At 48.4% G+C, this 18,536-nt stretch overlaps 1 protein-coding gene across 2 annotated transcripts; it reads left to right on the top strand.

Moving 5' to 3' along the window:
• Positions 1-7,227: 7,227 nt before the first annotated feature.
• Positions 7,228-17,536, top strand: DACT1 (dishevelled binding antagonist of beta catenin 1). 2 transcript variants are annotated; one of them, XM_084894810.1, is made up of 4 exons: positions 7,228-7,916; positions 10,021-10,153; positions 10,882-11,037; positions 14,611-17,536. In XM_084894810.1, exons 1-4 carry the CDS (start codon positions 7,566-7,568, stop codon positions 16,590-16,592), a joined length of 2,622 nt encoding a protein of 873 aa, XP_084750936.1. In that variant the 5' UTR covers positions 7,228-7,565; the 3' UTR covers positions 16,593-17,536. The 2 variants fall into 2 exon arrangements, with proteins under 2 accessions (XP_084750936.1, XP_084750937.1); XM_084894811.1 differs by having other exon boundaries at positions 7,229-7,916; positions 14,722-17,536.
• Positions 17,537-18,536: the final 1,000 nt, after the last annotated feature.

Raw genomic sequence — 18,536 nt, 5'->3', positions numbered from 1 at the left:
TGAGGGGTTCCGGATTGCAAGAGGGTGGTGGCCAGGCTGAGGGACCCCACCGGTGCATGATTGGGGCTGGGAAGGGTCATGAGAGGTTGGCCAGTCAGTGAGGGACTGCTGGAGGGTGTCTGGCCCATCTTGCACAGTCCCAATTGGCTGGACCCCAGCAGCAAGCTAACCTACTGATTGAAGCATCTGCCCCTGGTGGTCAGTGCATGTCATAGTGAGATTGAAAGACCTTAGCATATCATTAGCATATCAGACTTTCATTGGTTAAATGGATGACCAGACACTTAGCATATTAGGCTTTTATTATATAGGGTTTTTAAAAATATATTTTATTGATTTTTTTACAGAGAGGAAGAGAGAGGGATAGAGAGTTAGAATCATCATTAAGAATCATCGATCAGCTGCCTCCTGCACATCCCCCACTGGGGATGTGCCCACAACCAAGGTACATGCCCTTGACCAGAATCGAACCTGGGACCCTTCAGTCCGCAGACCGACACTCTATCCACTGAGCCAAACCGGTTTCGGCTATTATATAAGATTGTTTTGAGAGAGGGAGAGAAACATTGATTCTTGTTCCATTTATCTATGTATTCATTGATTGCTCCTTTATGTGCCCTGATTGGGAATTGAACTTGCAACCTTGGCATATGAGGATAATGCTGCAACCAACTGAGCTACCCAGCCAGGGCATGTCCATCTGGTTTCTAAGAGTAGGATCCTTGTGTTTCCTGTTGGCAGTCTGCAATGCCAATGGGTGCAACCACAATGCTATTCCTCAATAGTCTCTCAGACCTACTTATAGTTCAAAACCCAATAAATTATTCTGAAAATAATACTCTTATGTGTGCTTCCGATAAATTTCAAAGTCATATATGAAAACTGTCAAAGCAATGGCTGATGATAATTTTTCCCTTATAGGAATGTCCTTAAATGTCCATTCTCTGAAGGGATGTGCACGTGCATGTATAACATTTGGGACTTTGGGGTAACCAACTTTTATTTCCATATATTTCACAACCTCTCTCCAAGGTTAGCTATAGGCCCCATTTTACAAATTAGAAAAAAAAACGAGGCTTAGAGAAGTCAGAGTTCACAATGCCCATCAGTCTATGAAGGTGAGCACAGGGGCCTGGAGTTCAAATCCAGGCTGGCCTGATCCCCAATGTATATCCTCTCACCACGTTTTGAAAGTGCAATGTTAGAATTGGATTGTTTTCTCCTGTGGAAACAGTTACTATTACCAGCAAGATTGAATCAGCCACATGCTCCACAGAGCCTGGCAGGGGAGAGTTGGGTGTAACAACATGGCAGCGCTTCTTTATCACGAAGCAACACTCCCTCGAATCTTGTTTGAATTCAGTCTGCACACCAAACTGAACAGAAGCGAATTGTCCCATCTGTTGACAGAACCGGCCTCCCTGACTTCAAAGAACCCCCACTTTGGAGGGACAGCCCCCTGGGGTACAGAGGGAGATGGAGATAGAGGCCCTGGCTGGGCACACAGTCTCTGCCTGTCATCCCAGCTGACTTCTCTTTGAATCCAAGGCTCGTCACCACCCAACCCCCAGCCTTCGCTCGCCGCCTAAACGTACCCAAGGCCCAAATCCCGTTTGAAGTGGATGTGCTACTCTTCACACGGCTGCTGCGGAGGCCCCGGATTAGAGGAAGGCTCCCCGAGGGGCCGGCCACCTAGGCCTCCGCCAGCAGCGCTTTCAGCCGCTCCCTGGGTGATAATGGCATTGGGGCTTTCCACAGGGAGGCCTGGGCCCCCGGGGATCTTAATTAAAGTGGCTTTGTGGGTCTTTTGGGGGCAAACACAGGCCCAGAACTACACGTGGGAACTTGTTTTGAGTTCTGGTTCTGCCTCTCGCATCCTCAGGAGCAAAGGAAATGGAAGAAGTGGACCAGTCGCCCACATCCTAAAGCAGAAGCCGAGGCTTTCGTGTTAATCACCACGTTAAAAACATCTCCTCTGTCATGCCTCTGTTGGTGTAGAAATGATCAGTAAGCCGTATGGGAAATGGCTCATAGGATCATGGGTTGAAGTGACGCGTTCTCTTTCTCCTTTCTTTTCTTCTTCTTCTTCTTTTTTTTAATATATATATATATTTTATTGATTTTTTACAGAGAGGAAGGGAGAGAGATAGAGAGCTAGAAACGTCGATGTGAGAGAAACATCGACCAGCCGCCTCCTGCACACCCCCTACCGGGGATATGTCCTTGACTGGAATCGAACCTGGGACCTTTAAGTCCGCAGACCGAAGCTCTGCCACTGAGCCAAACCGGATTCGGCTCTTTCTCCTTTCTGAGAGTATTCTGAGGAAGAAGGTCAGAAATAGATCTGTAAGGTGATTAGTTGTCTTAATTTAATTACACATCCTAGTGACTACCTATCAATGACTTAAAGGAAAATGCTGAATTATTTTGCTATGGGGCAAGTATTTCCTTATAGATATTTCAATTGTAGCTTTAAGGAGAAAAAAATATTATTTTTAAAGGACAATAAAAAGTATAATATAAAAGATTCCCTTCCTTGTAAAAAAAAAACGCAAGTTTTACAAAGGTAGTTAATCTTTTTTTAAAAAATATATTTTTAGTTGATTTCAGAGTGGAAGGGAGATTGAGAGAGAGAGAGAAACATCCATGATGAGGGAGAATCATTGACTGGCTGCCTCCTGCACGCCCCCTACTGGGGACCAAGTCCGAAACCCAGGCATGTGTCCTTAACCAGAACCGAACCTGGGACCCTTCAGTCTGCCGGCAGATGCTCTATCCACTGAGCCAATTCGGCTAGGGCAAGGTCATTAATTTTCTTTTTGTGTGTAATTTCATTTGATTATAATTTTTTTTAGGTATAATCACAGAATATATCTGCTTTTAAAATATTATTTTACAAAATGTAGTTGTTTCTTAATCTGGAATTACATATATTTGGACATAAATATATATAGTATATAGTATATATTTGGACATAAATATATCTATCTGTCTCTATATATCACATATATGTATGTTATTTAATTAGTGCCAGTTTATCTCCTACCTAGACCCTAACCTCCGTGAAGGTAGGGACTGTTTCTGATTTGTTCACCACTGTATCCCCAGTTCCTGGCACATATTAGATAGATGCTCAAATACCTGCTGAATAAATGACTAATCAAAGTAATGTGATATAATGATGATGGTGTCTATTTGTTTTTATGCTATAAGAAGGCTCACTTTTAAATTTTTTTCTTATTAAGATACTCAGGTTGTACATTTAGATTTTGTTATTTTAAGAAATCACTAATGCTTATCTACAAAGAAATACTATTGGACATGCTCTCTGCATTATCAAAGCTGATGTGCCACGGTGTGCCAGAGCATGAGACAGAGTTTCAGATAAACGGGGACCAGTGAGGGCAACACGTTTAAAGGGGCCACTTGTCTGGAGACACTTTCAAATTCCACCTGTGGGTGAAGTCGCATTCACTGTTTCTCGGTGTTACTAGGCACGGAGTTCTGGAGTATTTGCACAGTCGGGGTGCTGTCCCTCCCGTTTGTAAAGATGACCAGCAGAAGTGGCAGAGCCGAGGGACTGAAGTCCGAGGTCGGTGGGGACATCAGGAATTCAGACCATGAGGAATGCAGGTCACTCCCAGACAGATGTGAGTGTCTGGACCTCATGGTGTGCTCTGTGAGCAAGCCTGAGCTTCCTGAAGCACTGACCCCCAGACTTCATGGAATCACCTTGTGCTTCTTCCACAGAAACCTCTTTACTAATGTTACAACAGCTAAAAGGTAACCTTCCTTCTAGGAATAAGGAGTGTTTGGTTGTGCAGGCGTCAGTGAGAGTGTTTCATACACAGCCTGGCAAACAAGACTGGCATTGTCCAGAGTTGGCTGTTTCTGCTGCCAGTCCCTTATCCCCTCTGCCCTCAAAAGAGTTTTCAAGTGGTCAGGGCCATGCTGTTGCCCTGTCTTGTTACCAACTTTCCTTTTTCTTGATCTTTTGTTTCAATGTCTGCTTTCTTTCCCCTGTGAGTGCTCTCTGAAGCGGGATTGTGGGGTCAAGCTATAATTAGTGTATACATGATGTTTAATTCACTGTGGCTCTTCTGGCATTAGATTCAAATGGGCTTTGATGTCTGGCTGGAGCTTTGATCCCAGACCCTCAAATGGTGGTCATCACCCCAACTCAAAGGATTGTCCTTTATTTCCCCCCCCTCCTATTTGGAGACAGCTTTTCCCAATTACATCATTTGTGTTTGTTTGGCCATAAAAGCTGCAAGGCATCATTTTGTTGCTTTGCTCTACAGCAAAACGTGCAATTGACTGCAATGAAAGTTCACTGCTGGATAAGGCATCTGAAGAATGATACTCAGACTGGGCTGGGGATGCTGGTGGGAGCTGTTCTGCCCAGAGGCAAACCAGTCAGGCTGTATGATCCAAAGAGGGTTCATCTCCAGGAAATACCCTTGAGCATAAGCTACACAACTGTGATATTTCCATCAAGACTCTTTTTCATGCTGACAGCTTTATCTTACTCTCCAGATCAGTGGGGGAGAGGGCAGACCCACCCATCTTCAGTGCTGCCCTTTCTGAGTGTGGATTAGCAGTTTTTCTGAGAAGACAGAGGTGGGGCAAAGGGAGGGGTGAACAAAAGAATGAACTATGGCTGAGCCATACCAGAAAGGAGATCACCAAGTAGCCATAAGGAAGAAGCACAGCCACTGCTTGAAAAAGAAACAAGAGGGAAAAATGAAAAACAGTAGAGAAAAGTGAGACCCTGTTGGCAACGAAAAAGAGCGGTGAGCCCTGAGGGGGTGATTGCTCTCCTCTGCCCTCCAATACCTGCCACCGAAACAAAGACTCCGAGGGGAGAAAAGCCGGAGACCGGGGCTGGAGGGGAGAAAAGTGGGCTGTTGGGTGAAGAAGAGAACAGGGGCAACTCAACCAGCCACACTTAACCTGACGAAAATTGGGAGTTTTCCTGGAAAAACAATTAGAGCATTGAGCTCCTCGCTTCTACTTCGTTTGACAGCCTGAGTTTGTTTTAATTGGCGTGTGAATGAGCAGCATTATTTATTAATGTGTAATGGATACTGTGGAAAGCATAACCTTTTTTTCCCTATTTGTGACCATTTTATTGGCAGAGCCATCTGAATACATTCATTTTAATATTTAAACTTGTTGGGAACACTTTTTCAAGGAGATGTACAAGCTGTTATGGCAAATGGTTTGCTTTGGGCTAATGAGCCAACTCAAAAGTGGCATTTGGTGAGGGGAGGGGTGGGAAGGTGGGCAGTTTTGGAGAAATAGCAAGTTGTCTGTCTGCTTTAACAAGATTTATTAGTACTTTGCAAAAACATGTTTCAGCTTCCTCCCCAACTATATAAATATAGTTGTCGATGTGTGATAGAACACAGGCCACAATAATAGACTCCACCCGGCCAGAAGGAATCTGATTCAGAACTAGAAAGCAAGCAGCTTGCCTAGAAATGAATAGAATGAGACAATGAATGACAGAGGACATGGATGAGTGGCATTTGGCCAACGGGACCAGTCATTATTTTCTAGGGCCTCACTAAAATTCGGGAGAAAAATTTAGTGCCTGTATTATTAAGTACAGTGCTTGGCATACAGCAGGCATAAAGCATAGGGGACCTGAATAAAACGGATTTCGTTTTAAAAGCTGATGAACACCTGAACATAATTCCATTTTTAGTTCTAAGATACAATCTTGTTAATTATGATCACGGCTGAAGTCATAGTTCCCCTTATGCCTGTGAAGAGGCAGCTATAGGGAGGTGGTTGGGGAATGACTTGTTGTTGTTGTTTTTTTTTTTTTTGTAAATGTCAACTTGATTCTATTTATCTCAGGGATTAAAAGGGTACTACTTAGTTAGAAAGTACATTAATAAAAAGACAATGTACAGCCTGACTGGTGTGGCTCAGTTGGTTGAGAGTGGTCCCATGCACCAAGAGGGGAATTCCCGTTAGAGCACACAGAGGGGAGAAATGGAGAATTTTTAGCAGAGGTAAACAGCTGGGCAAAGGTGGAAGAACCTGAAATAATGAGAGGATGAAAACAATTAGAGCATTGAGCTCCTCGCTTACACACTTTGCCTGAATTTCAGCAAATTGTGACTTGCTGGATTCAGTATCTGAGCCTCTTGGATGTCCTGTTCTTTCAAAATAGATATGGTACTTTCCCACAAACCAGTGGCATTTCCAGACCCCTATCCTACTGAAATTCCCTGCGACCCCGTCTCAAGCAGAGATGACCATAATGCAAATGCTACTGGACGGGGAAAATTTATAGTCTTTCTAGAGGGGGGGGGGGGAGAGGAAGAAAAAGCTAGAACTCACATAAGCCTTACTATGTGCCTGCCACGTGGTAAACGCACCCCACACCCCCAACGTATATTGTACTATGCTATATTTTATCATCATTCTTCCAACAGGCAGATCCTGTCAGTAGCTCATTTAACCGTCCGGGAAACAGAGGCAGAAAGAGGTGAAGTCACTTGCCCGCCCACCTAGGGTCGGCAGGAAACAGGATTCAGATTTCGGCAGTCTGGTTTGGGAGTCGGCTCTCCGGAGCGCAGACTAAATAACAATAAAACCCTCACACCCACCCCGGGGCGCGCACGCGCGCGCGCCCCGAAGCCCGGAGCTCGTAAAAGACTGGATGGACGCAGCCGCTCCAGACAGCGGCGTCCCGCTGCCGGACTCGGAATGCCTCCCACAGGCAAACCCCAACGGCCCCGAACTCGGGGCTGGACAGTGTTAGAACACGGCCCCGTGCTTTGTAGTGCTCGCCTTTACGTAGAGGAGTGAAAAAACCAACCCGGGGAGGATGCCACCGAATGCACTCGGCCCCTCGCCTGGCGAGGTGGAGGGGACCTGGCGCGGGCCCCGGGGAGGGGAGCGGGGCGCGCGGGGAAAGGGTTAAGCTGGGGACACGCAGCGCTCCGCGGAGTTTCAGAAAGTTCTCCGGGGAGCCCCGCCGCGGCGCCCTCCGCTCCGCAGACCCCGCCGCGAGGCCGGCTGCACCGGGAGGCTGGGCGCGGGGTGCTCGCCCCCCGACTTTGTAGGCGGGGAAGGACCAATAAGGAGCGAGCAGACACCGGGTGCAGTCCGCTCGGAAAGGGGGCGAAGGGACCCGCGGGCAGAGGGGGGCGGAGAGGGGCGGGGCGGGGGCGGGGCGGGCGGAGGCCGGCGCGGCGCGCGCGGCGCCCCTGACAGACGCGGGGCCGCCGGGGGGAGCGCGCCTCGCAGCCGAGGGGCCGGCGCGGGGAGGCGGGCGCCAGGCGGGGGTTCGCCCGGCCGCCGCCGCGCGTGACGTAGCGCCGGGCAGGGCGTTCTCAGCGGCGGGGCCCGCGGACGGCGCCGCCGGGGCCGGGACGGCTGCAGCCCGCGGGCCACGAGCGCTGCCGGCCGCCGCCGTCCCCGCCGCCGCTGGTGTCTCGCCGCGCGCCCGGGCGGCATGAGCCCGCGGCCGCGGTGCTGAGCGCCCCGCTCCTGCGCCCGGACCATCCCGGCCGAGGTGACCGGTGCCCGCTGCGGGGCCGGGGGCCATGAAGCCCAGTCCGGCCGGAGGGGTGGCGGCGCGGGAGCTGGAGCCGCCGGCGCCGGCCCGGGGCGAGCAGCGCGCGGCGGAGCCCGAGGGGCGCTGGCGGGACAAGGGCGAGGCGGACACGGAGCGGCAGCGCACCCGCGAGCGGCAGGAGGCCACGCTGGCCGGGCTGGCGGAGCTGGAGTACCTGCGCCAGCGCCAGGAGCTGCTGGTCCGCGGCGCCCTGCGCGGCCCCGGGGGTGCGGCCGCCGCGCCCCGCGCCGGCGAGCTGCCGCCGGGGGAGGCGGCGCAGCGCAGCCGCCTGGAGGAGAAGTTCCTGGAGGAGAACATTCTGCTGCTGCGGAAGCAATTGGTAGGTCGTGCCCGGAGGTGGGAGCCAGGCAGGTGACCCGGGGGTGGCGCGGGAGTGCTGAGCCTCTGGCTGGGGAAATTCTCTCGGGTCCCGGGACCCCCGCCCTCCCGGACCCCGGTTCCTGCCTGCGCCCCGCTCTGTGCCAGGTGAGGGGGTGGCGACCCCGCGCGATCCGCGGGGCAGGGATGGCCTCTCTCCCCTCGGGGTTCTCGGAGTGGCCTGGATGTGACCTCTCCTCTGGAGACGAGTGACTGCACGCTCTCTCCCCGAGGGTTTGCAGAGCCCTCCTTTCAAATGCCATCTCCTCCGGAGGCCGCCTCAGCTGCAGGTCCTCCCGCCGAGAGGGGACAAAAGCCGGGGACGGGGCCTGCGGCGTGGTGAAGGGTCCGATGCTGCTTTTTTACGATCGCACGGAAGCGCACGTAGGAGCCTGGCCCCTCCCGGGGCTCTCCTAGGCATGCCAGCCTCTGCTGGGGCCGCTGCTTCATCGCACAGAGAAGCCCTTTGTACCAGGCAGCTGACACCGGCGCAGCGGGTGGAAATTTGGCTGGGAAGTGCCCCTCCTCTTATATAGTTTATACGTGCTGCTGGCTGCGGCGGGAGGTGGCGGTGGGCGAGGAGAGAACCTGCTGGCGGGGAGCATGTATGTTACTGGGGTCCTGCCAGCGCCCCCGTCCCCCCGTGTCATCTTCATTAACGGGGAGGAGGAAGAACTTTGGCGCTTCGTGTATCGGTGAACAGCTTTTGACCCCGCCTCGGAATGATGGCGGCAGCTTTGTTTCAGAGACCTCAAAAAATGTAGTTTTGAAAGCAGCAGCAGGGAAAAAAAAAACACACTCACAAAATCCTTATCTGACCATGTGATAGGATCTGAAACTAGACACATGCCAGATAGGGTCCCGTCTGCAGAAAGGAACGCGGCAGCGATGCTGGGTGGTGTCTTGGATTATCTCTTTTCAGATAATTTCTGTCTCTCTTGAGCCTCAAAGTGCTCTTATTCCGTTAGGTTCATTTCCCCCCCCCCCCCCCCCCCGAAGGAACCCATCCTAGCAGTCAAGCAGATGGTTTATACCAACGCTTTTTAAGTCAAAGGACACACAGAGAGAGGAGTAGCAATGCATGCATCGTGGTTCTTGTAACACCTCTACCTTGGCATGTTCCTGTGTTTCGCTGGGATTAGACCAGATATTTGGATGTAATGCTGATTTGATGAGCCAGTGCTCGCCAGCGGTGCCTGGTCGCTGACATCTCATGCATTGTCTTGTACAACAGCCCCTTTTTGTCTTCCTGAAACTTGGGGGGTTGTGAGTGGCACATTCCTGCGGTCCCTGGAGGGGCGCGGGGCAGCAGCCTGTCAGAAGAATTCCAGGCCAGTGTTTGTGGCACTATTTTCATTTGTAGACTTGGCATTTGTGATTTGAACCAGATGCCTTTTTGAGTGTGTGTGTGTGTTTCCCTCCCCCTTTTCCAGCAGCAGGAAGCACTAGGTGGCGGTGTGAGTTAGCGCTACAGATCTGTCACCTTTGGAAACCCGAGTGGAGTTCAAATCTGGATGGGCCTTCCCTCGAGGGTTTTGAATTCTGCCAGCTCACATTTTACTTGGCACTGGCTATTAGTATTAGTTTCTCACTTTCAAAGGCCCTAAGACTGATTAAACTCCACAAAGCAACTAATAGAAAACAAAGCTCTGCAGGACATTTGGCCAGAAAGTCTCACCTAAGGAAAATAGGAAATCTGTTATACTCCGACTTCAAATCAAGGCGTGGACTGTGAAGTCCTGTTTTGTAAAACATGGACGCCGTGCAGATTTCATAAAATCTCAGTGCATTTTTTTCATTCTTCCCTAACTTTGTATCTATTAGTCAAAACCGAGAGCAAGTATTGCTTTTATGAAGAAACTTGATATCACCATCAAGTGTGAGAAAGTGGAATTAAACATAGGACTTGAAGTTTTTCCTTTATTTCAGGTCATCCAGTCCATTTTAGTTTTGGAAGATTTGATGAACTGCCTAAATGGTCATTTGAAGACTTAGAGCAGCCTTTCTGGTTCTTTGTCACCAGAATGTGTTCAACATGTTTCCTTTCTCCATTTCTCCCTCATCAGAATTGTTTGAGGAGGAGAGATGCTGGTTTGTTGAATCAGTTGCAAGAACTTGACAAGCAGATAAGTGACCTGAGACTGGACGTGGAAAAGACATCTGAGGAGCACCTGGAGACGGACAGCCGGCCCAGCTCAGGTGAGGGTGTGAGCATAACCACAGTGTCTACACACAGGACTTCCACCTGGGCCTGTGCTCAACGTTCCCAGCCCTGCAAACGGCAATGGAGTGTGTTTCCAAAGGCCGTCTGCCTGCCGTTCAGTTGTAGGAGAGGGAACTAAAACCAAACTACAACATTTTTAATAATGAGATTGATCTGACTAGAGTCCCCCGAGTTTAAAAATAAAAGGTCCTATTCAAATTTCTGGAAGAGCGGTCCTCCTTTGAAATTTGAGAAAGTCAGAACTGGGCTAGAAAATTAGTCACACTTCAACTTCCTGAGACCACTTTGAAAGTTTTTTTTTTTTCTTTTCTTTTTTCTTTTTTCTTCTAAACCATTTGGCTCCTTAAATTTGTTTTCTCTTCAAGTTATTCTTTCTGAAGCGCTCATGATCATGTTGGGGCTGTGATAGATCTAAGTCTCTTTCCTTGCACATCTTTAAAGGTTGGGTCAAGGGGGGTCCATTGGACTGGGAGAGTAACTTTGAAATGTATCCACAGTTATGCACTCTTTGCTTTTTCCAAGAATTGCTTGAAACAGAACCATAAAATCGGGACACTAAGTCCGGTGAGCCAAAATTGTCCTCCACCCCTCCCCTAGTCTTCCATTCTTACCTTTTCTCAAAGATTATCGTTTTTACCCTTTAACCGCAATGTGTATTATTGCATGACATGATCCTAATTCCAAATGGTGTCTTCCTTTGTAGGGTTTTATGAGCTGAGTGATGGGGCTTCGGGATCCCTTTCCAATTCCTCTAACTCGGTCTTCAGTGAGTGCTTATCCAGTTGTCATTCCAGCACCTGCTTTTGCAGCCCCCTGGAGGCAACCTTGACGATCTCAGAGAGTTGCCCCAAATCTGCAGGTAAGCCTTTTTAGAATTAATACACAATTCTTTAATTGGAAGGAGTCAAAGATTCCTTAAAGGTTACGTAGCTTCAACCCCTTTTACTGATGGAAAACAAAAGCGATGAGAATTTCATGGGTTTGCCGCATGTAGGGCCCACAGCTGCATCTAGAACCAAGATGCCCACTATTCTGGTCTTCGGGTGCCACGTGGCTTTATATTCAGCTCATCTTTTTTTTTTTTTTTTTTTTTAATAAATCTTTATTGTTCATATTATTACAAAAGTTCCTCATTTTTCCCCCCTCCACCAGGTTCCCACCCCACCCTCTGCTCTTTCTCCACCCCCCCATCCATAGGTGCACAGTTATGTTCAGACTCTTCCCACACCCCCAACTCCCCTTTTCCGCAAGAATCGTCAGTCCACTCCCCTTCCATACCTCTGATTCTATTATATTCACCAGTTAATATTGTTCATCAGATTTTTTTAATTCCCTTGGTTTTTAGATTCACTTGTTGATAGTTATGTATTTGTTGTTCATAATTTTTATCTTTATTTTCCCATCCCTATGTAAGTTTTGAGCTCTGTTTCTGAGCCTTTGCTTAACAGGCTTTGGTAGGCTTTCACTTGCTTGTATTTTTTTTTTTGAGAACCACTTTGGATCTTCTTTTTTCTTGAACAATTTAAAGCTGAAACTTACATTAAGGTAAATATATCTGTCAGCCTGGCCAAGGGCTGCTTGGCACTTCAGGGAGCAGTGGCGCTTCCACGTTCTCCAGAAGGCTTTGTCTGATGGCAGCTCTCCTTTTAGCGGGCCAGAGGGGCTGTACTTTAGGCCATGTGCCATTGTTTCTCCTTTTGGGCTGTCCTTGCAGTTACCTCCACAGAGACTCATGCTATTGTTGGTCCTGGAAGAGTTTCTGCATTCCTGCTATGCATCACTGTCACTGCACTGGAGAGTCTGTGTACTTTCATCTCCTCTGGCTCCTCCCAGCTGTTGGGCAGGATGCAGGTGTTGTTGGCTCCACTTTATGTATCAGCAAATGGGGCCTAGTGAGGTTAGATTAGGTAAGTTGTTTAAGGCTAAATAGCTAGTGAGTGTTAAAGGCAGGATTCATGCTCTGGACTAACTGCCAGGTGCATGATTTTCCATCACATCACACCAAGGGAATTCAGAAGTTGTTGGTGTTCAACGTTTTCATTGAAAAGGGGGGAGATTTGGATTTGGATGCAATTTGTCAGAGGCTCCTCATCTGCTGAATGGCAGAGCTGTTGCTGAAACTCGGGACTCCTCCCTTAGTTCTGCTTTGTTTTGATTCCTCAAAAGAGCAGAGGGAATACGGAGAGTAGGGGAGCTATAGGTGCTGGCACAAGTCAATGCACTCTTGGTTTGTTTGTGTTCTCCACCTGGGTCTAAGGCCGGATTCTTCAGTCCAGGCAATGCAAACACAACACCAACAACTGAAGCTGCTAATTGGCTGGTGTCTTTGCATTTGTACAGGGTGCGTTGTCAGCAGCAGTCATTTGGGGAAGCAACAGATCAGGGTTATCTAGAATGTCTGGACCTCAAGTTCATTGGTAATTGCTCCCCTTCACTCTACAGATCTGGTTTCAGAGGGAAACTTGCAAACCCATTAAAGGCACTTTGGTATGGGTTTTCCTCAAAGACGGACCCCTCTCCCAAATGCTACATCTTCACAGAATTGAGAGGTTGGGCTGGGTCTTGGGGGCTGGGATGTCTGTCTTGTTCCTTAACGCTAAGTAGGGAAAAGGGAGAAATGGTAAAGTGTAGGTTAATGTGGCTTTAAGCAAGGCGGATAGGCCTTAGGGTAGAAGAGGAGGAGGGCTGGGCAAGGATATTAGCAAGAGGTGGTTCTCCTTACAATAAGCTACTTCTTGGGAGTGGAGGTGGAGAGGGGAGTAGATATGGCACTTTTATAATGATCATTTCTTTAAAAATTAACTATGTTACTTCTGAGTCTAGACTATATTTTCCCCAAAACTGCTAATTATCATTAAGGTTCATGGAGTTTTCCCTTAAAATTAACATAGAATCTGGCACATAGGCTTTCAGCATTGGACGAATAAATATAATGGAGGACAAATTACATAATAAAAACTTTGATTTTTTTCCTCTAACTGAATGTCATTTAAAGCGACTTGAAAATTGTAATATTCACCACGATAGGAGATCAAAATCGCTTAATTAAGCAAGAAAGCTTGATTTCATTGTATTTTGGCATCTATATTTTTATGATGTGAACATTTATTCATTAATTCCACTACTTAATCTATTAAAGTGTTATCAAGAATTCCTTCTTGCCCTAACCACTGGTTTGGCTGAGTGGATAGAGCAGTCAGCCTGCAGACTGAAGAGTCCCAGGTTCGATTCTGGTCAAGGGCATGTACCTTTGTTGCGGGCACATTGATGTTTCTCTCTCATTGATGTTTCTAACTCTCCATCCCTCTCCCTTCCTCTCTGTAAAAACATCAATAAAATATATATTTTTAAAATCCTTCTTATTTAAAAAATACTGTTTTTATGTTAGTGTCACTATTGAAAATATATTATTATTTAAATTTGATTAGTCTGTATTGAAATTTGACCTTTCAATTGACAGTAATATTTGAACATATGCCATTAAGAATTAGGTCTAAAAAATACAAAATGAGAAGAAAGCCCATAGAAAGTATAGTTTATCTGAAGTATTTTAAAGAGAAACCAGGAATAGAACAAAAGGGGAAAGTAGTCTAGAGAAAAAATGACTCAAAAAATTTATTTTTCCAGTTATAATACAATATACATATTTACTGAAAATTTAGAGGATAGAAAACAAAGGAGAAAGTTCATACCGCTTGTTTTCTTACCACACTAAGATGCTACAATTAGCAGCTGGGTATGCTTCATTTCAGACTTCTTTTTACATCTATTCAATCTTAAAATTATAGTCATAGTTTGGTATTATATCTTGATTTTCACTAAACTTTAAAGTGTTTCCCCATATTATTTGATAATTTGAAAGTACTTTTGGCTTTGGCCAGATAGCTCATTTGGTTAGAGCATCATCCCAATTTGCCAAAGGTTGTGGGTCTCCAGTCAGGGCACATACAAGAATCAACCAATGAATGCATAAATAAGTGGAACAACAAATTGATTCTCTCTTTTACCCTCTCTTCCTCTAATACATATATACCCTGTTTCCCCGAAAATAAGACAGTGTTTTATATTAATTTTTTCTCCCAAAGTTGCGCTAGGTCTTATTTTCAGGGGATGTCTTATCTTTCCATGTGCTAGGTCTTATTTTCGGAGGATGTCTTATTTTCGGGGAAACACGGTAGATATAGATACAAATAGATAAAGCATTTTTAATGGCTGAATATTTTTCCTTCAGAAGCTACATCATATAAAATTTTCTTTGTGAAATATTTTCCTCCTCCTCCAGTAGTGTGCACTGTATGTAAAGCTCATGTTGTATTTGTTGATTCTTGGCATTCTCTCTCTACCCATGAACTTGTCTTCCTAGAAGTTGGCCAGAGTCAAGCTGGTGCTGACCCGTTCATTTCTTCAGAGTGTACCTTTACATGTTTTCCAGATCTCATAGGATGGTTGGACTATACAGAAGGCCACTGTGAAGACCAGGCCTCAGAGGCAGTTGGCTGTTTCCCATCCACATCACAATTTAATCCCCTTGGTGTCATTGCAGATGTGAATCCCAAGTACCAGTGCGATCTGGTGTCTAAAAACGGGAGTGACGTCTATCGCTACCCCAGCCCGCTCCATGCCGTGGCCGTGCAGAGCCCCATGTTTCTCCTCTGCCTGACAGGCAGCCCTCAGAGGGAAGAGGAGAGGCTGAGGAACCACACCGGTGACATTTGTGTCGGATCTGAGCTGGACGCCATCAAGACGGAGGCGTCCTTACCGTCTCCGGGCAGCGTGTGGCCTGCTCCCCACCCCTCATCCAGCAAGAAAATGGACGGCTACATTCTGAGCCTGGTGCAGAAGAAGACACACCCGGTGAGGACCAACAAGCCCAGAACCAGCGTGAACGCGGACCCCACCAAGGGACTTCTGAGGAACGGGAGCGTTTGTGTCCGGGTGACCGGGGCTGTTCCCCAGGGCAATCCTGGGAACCTTAAGAATTCCAAACAGGCGCCTCTGCCCTCGGTCGGGGTTCCCTCCTTGGACCATGGGACAACGTTCTCCCCACCGAAGCAGTGGTCCAAAGAATCGAAGGCAGACCAACTGGAAAGCAAGAGGCTGCCCTTGCCCGAGGGCTGCAGCCTGCCTGGTGCCGCCCCTGACCTTCAAAGCAAGCACCTACCCAAGCATGCCAAGCTGGCCTCCCAGGAGCATGGGCGCGGCCCCACCGCCGCCGGGACAGGGGAGGCCCCCAAGGAGAGCAGCCAGGTCCCAGCTGCCCCTCCCAAAGAGAGCCCTGGACGAGGCCTCGCCCCGCTGCCGGAGAACAAAGTCATCCAGCCCCTGAAAAAGCCAGCACAGAAAAGCAGCCAGCAGGCCGCCCCTCCACTCGCACCCCCTCCTGCCCCGCCCGCACCCCCATCCTCAGCTTTCCCCTCCGCCGCCGCTGTGGAAGAGCGGCCTGTCCTGGATTTCAAAAGCGAAGGCTCCTCTTCTCAGAGCCTGGAAGAGGGGCCTCTGGTGAAGGCGCACTTCATCCCTGCGCCCCAGCCACAGCCACCGCCCGGCGTCCGGCCGCACCGGGGCCCCCGGACTGCAGCGCCCCCCAGAGGCTCCGCCCTGAAGCACCGGGCGCAGGCCCTCCACGGCCCCGACGGCGGCGGCGCCCTGCCCACCGTGCGGGAGAAAACCCGCGCGGCCGGCAAGAAGTGCCGGTTCCCCGACGACACGGATACAAATAAGAAACTCAGGAAGGTGTCCTCCGCCCGGGGGAGGAGGAGCGGGGGCGCCCACGGCGACGCGGGTGTGCCCAGCCGGCCACTGGGGGCCGCGCACCGGGGCCCCGGGAGCAGGGCGCACGGCCACGGCCACGGCCACGGCCACCACGGGCGCGAGGCGGTGGTGGCCAAGCCCCGGCACAAGCGGACGGACTCGAGGCGGTGGAGGGCGGCCGCCGAGGCCTCGTACGAGGAGGCGCTGCGGCGGGCGCGGCGGGCCCGGCGGGAGGGCGCGGGGCCCGTGGCGCTGCCCTTCGCCGCCGCCGCCGCCAGCAGCCCCTACGCCTATGCGGCCAGCGACTCCGAGTACTCGGCCGAGTGCGAGTCGCTCTTCCACTCCACCGTGGTGGACACGAGCGAGGACGAGCAGAGCAACTACACCACCAACTGCTTCGGGGACAGCGAGTCCAGCGCCAGCGAGGAGGCCGAGTTCGCGGGCGAGAGCACCAGCTCCAGCGACTCGGAGGAGAGCGGCGGCCTCCTGTGGTCCCAGTTCGTGCAGACGCTCCCCATCCCGGGGGTCGCGGCGGGGCCCCCGGACCTGCACCGCCGCGGCAACCCCGCCAAGACCTTCGTCAAAATCAAGGCCTCCCACAACCTCAAGAAGAAGATCCTCCGCTTCCGCTCCGGCTCTCTGAAGCTGATGACCACCGTGTGAGGACCTCCGGTCGAAGGGAAAGGGGGCGGCGTCTTAGTGTTTTTGGGTGTGATCGTGGAATGCGTTCCCTTTGGCGAAGAGGAATCCCAAGTACAAGAACGTCTCTTCTTCATTATGTATGGACACACCGGTGCCTTGAATGGAAGGTGAAGAGTGTTTTTGCTGGTTAGAAGTCAGTAATGGAGGTTTTTCAATGGTGGTGAAAAATGCATACATATTTTTTTTTGTGTGTATGTGTGTGGTGATGGTTATTTTAAGTTTTCCTGAGCATCTGTGATGGTTTCATTGGGATGAGACCTTTTGACCGGAAGGTCAGGTAGATGGCATTTAGGACATATATTTGCTCCTCGGTTCTTGAGGGCAGTGTCTCCGGGAGGGCTTTCTTGTTGAGGGGCAGGTATCACATCACAGTGTGAAGTAGGTATGAGGGAGCGTGTTCGTTTTCTCTGAATTTTTTTTATACAGTCTACATTTCTCAGACAGTCATACGCTCCCATTCTGCCGTCTCAGAACTGTGTGGTTGGTTTACTAGACTCAGAACTTGAAGACCAGACCCTAAATCCAGAGAGCTAATAGTGACTTGGATAGAGAGGCTGGTAGTACCCTCGAAGGGATTCACGAAACTTGTGCCTAGGCCCTGGGTAGGATAACCATTTTTAGGGCTGTTTGATCCAACATTTTGATGCCTTTTTTCCTCCCTCATTTGCAGCAAATCCAACCATTCCTCCCTTGGAGGACTTGCCTTTGGGATAAAGTTTTGGTCCGTGGGTACAGAGGAATTCACTCCTCATGAAATAACCTTGGGCATGACCCCAAGCCAGCAATTGCTCATTGAGCACTGTGCCACCTAAGCCTTGGCCCACACATGTTAGTGCAATCCAGTCCAGATCGGACCACTGACCCTGTCTGGAAGGAAGGGCTTAAAAAAAAAAAAAAAAGAAGAATTGTTTTTGGTAAACAGTATTGTGTAAAATTGCTTTTTTATACCGATACAAGCATGTTTTGTGCATGAGTAGTATTTGTTTTGATATTCCTGTTGATGTTAAATTACTGTGTGATATAAACAGTATGTGTTTTTATATATCATTGTGTAAATTTAATATAACATTATATGCTGTAATAAATGATTTGTTTTACTGCTGTTAAGTTTGTTATTTGGGCATAAAACCAGATGTTTACACCTATAACTCTTGTACTGATTATTGTGGGATTTATATTGGGCCTAGTCTAGCATTAGAATATTATTTGCAATAATTAAAGCAGGTTTTAATACTTTTCTTCAAATGGATGGTAATAAGGAGGGAAAGCAAACCACTTCTTTAAAACAGTTAAGGTACTTCTTTAAAATTTAAGGTAAATTTGATAGATGTGGTTTAAGGAAAATATTTCTTAGAATTCCCTCCAACTTTTTACTATAAAATATTTATTACATGGAAACGTTGAAAGGATAGTACAATAAACACTTGTATAGAAACCACCTAGATTCAATAATTGCTAACATTATGCTTTCTTGCTTTAACTCTCTATATGTATTTATTAGGTTAAACCATATTGCTGGTTTTGAAGGACAAAGACAGATTTTGGCATCTTTCGTCTCCTCACCATTCAGCTGTACTATTTCAGAGTAAATTTCAGGCATTATGATATTTCATTTCTAAAAACTTAACCATTTATTTCCTACGAATGGAAGAGTCTCTTAGGTAACTACAATATGATCACACAAACGCAAGGAAAATTGTCAGTAATTCTTAATATCAAATATTGTTTCAAGAATTTAAAAAAAATCCAACCATTTGGATTTTTTTTAAAATTGATTTTGAGAGAGAGAGAGACATCAATCAGTTGCCTTCTGTACGACCCCAGGCTGGGGATTGCTCACCCAGATCAGAGATCGAACCTGCTTGGTGTGTGCCCGGACCGGGAGTCAAACCTGCAATCTTTGGT

The sequence above is a fragment of the Pipistrellus hanaki genome, assembly GCF_964339955.1.
Source record: "Pipistrellus hanaki genome assembly, chromosome: 1".
NCBI lineage: Eukaryota > Metazoa > Chordata > Mammalia > Chiroptera > Vespertilionidae > Pipistrellus > Pipistrellus hanaki.
The sequence above is the reverse complement of the archived record's forward strand: the minus strand, read 5'-3'. Positions and strand labels throughout refer to the sequence as shown.

Excerpts from the sequence above, each read along its gene's own strand:
- DACT1 (XM_084894810.1), top strand. The coding sequence starts at position 7,566 with ATGAAGCCCAGTCCGGCCGGAGGGGTGGCGGCGCGGGAGCTGGAGCCG. Across the intron at positions 7,917-10,020 it reads TGCTGCTGCGGAAGCAATTG|AATTGTTTGAGGAGGAGAGA; the intron begins GTAGGTCGTGCC and ends CTCCCTCATCAG. Across the intron at positions 11,038-14,610 it reads GAGTTGCCCCAAATCTGCAG|ATCTCATAGGATGGTTGGAC; the intron begins GTAAGCCTTTTT and ends CATGTTTTCCAG.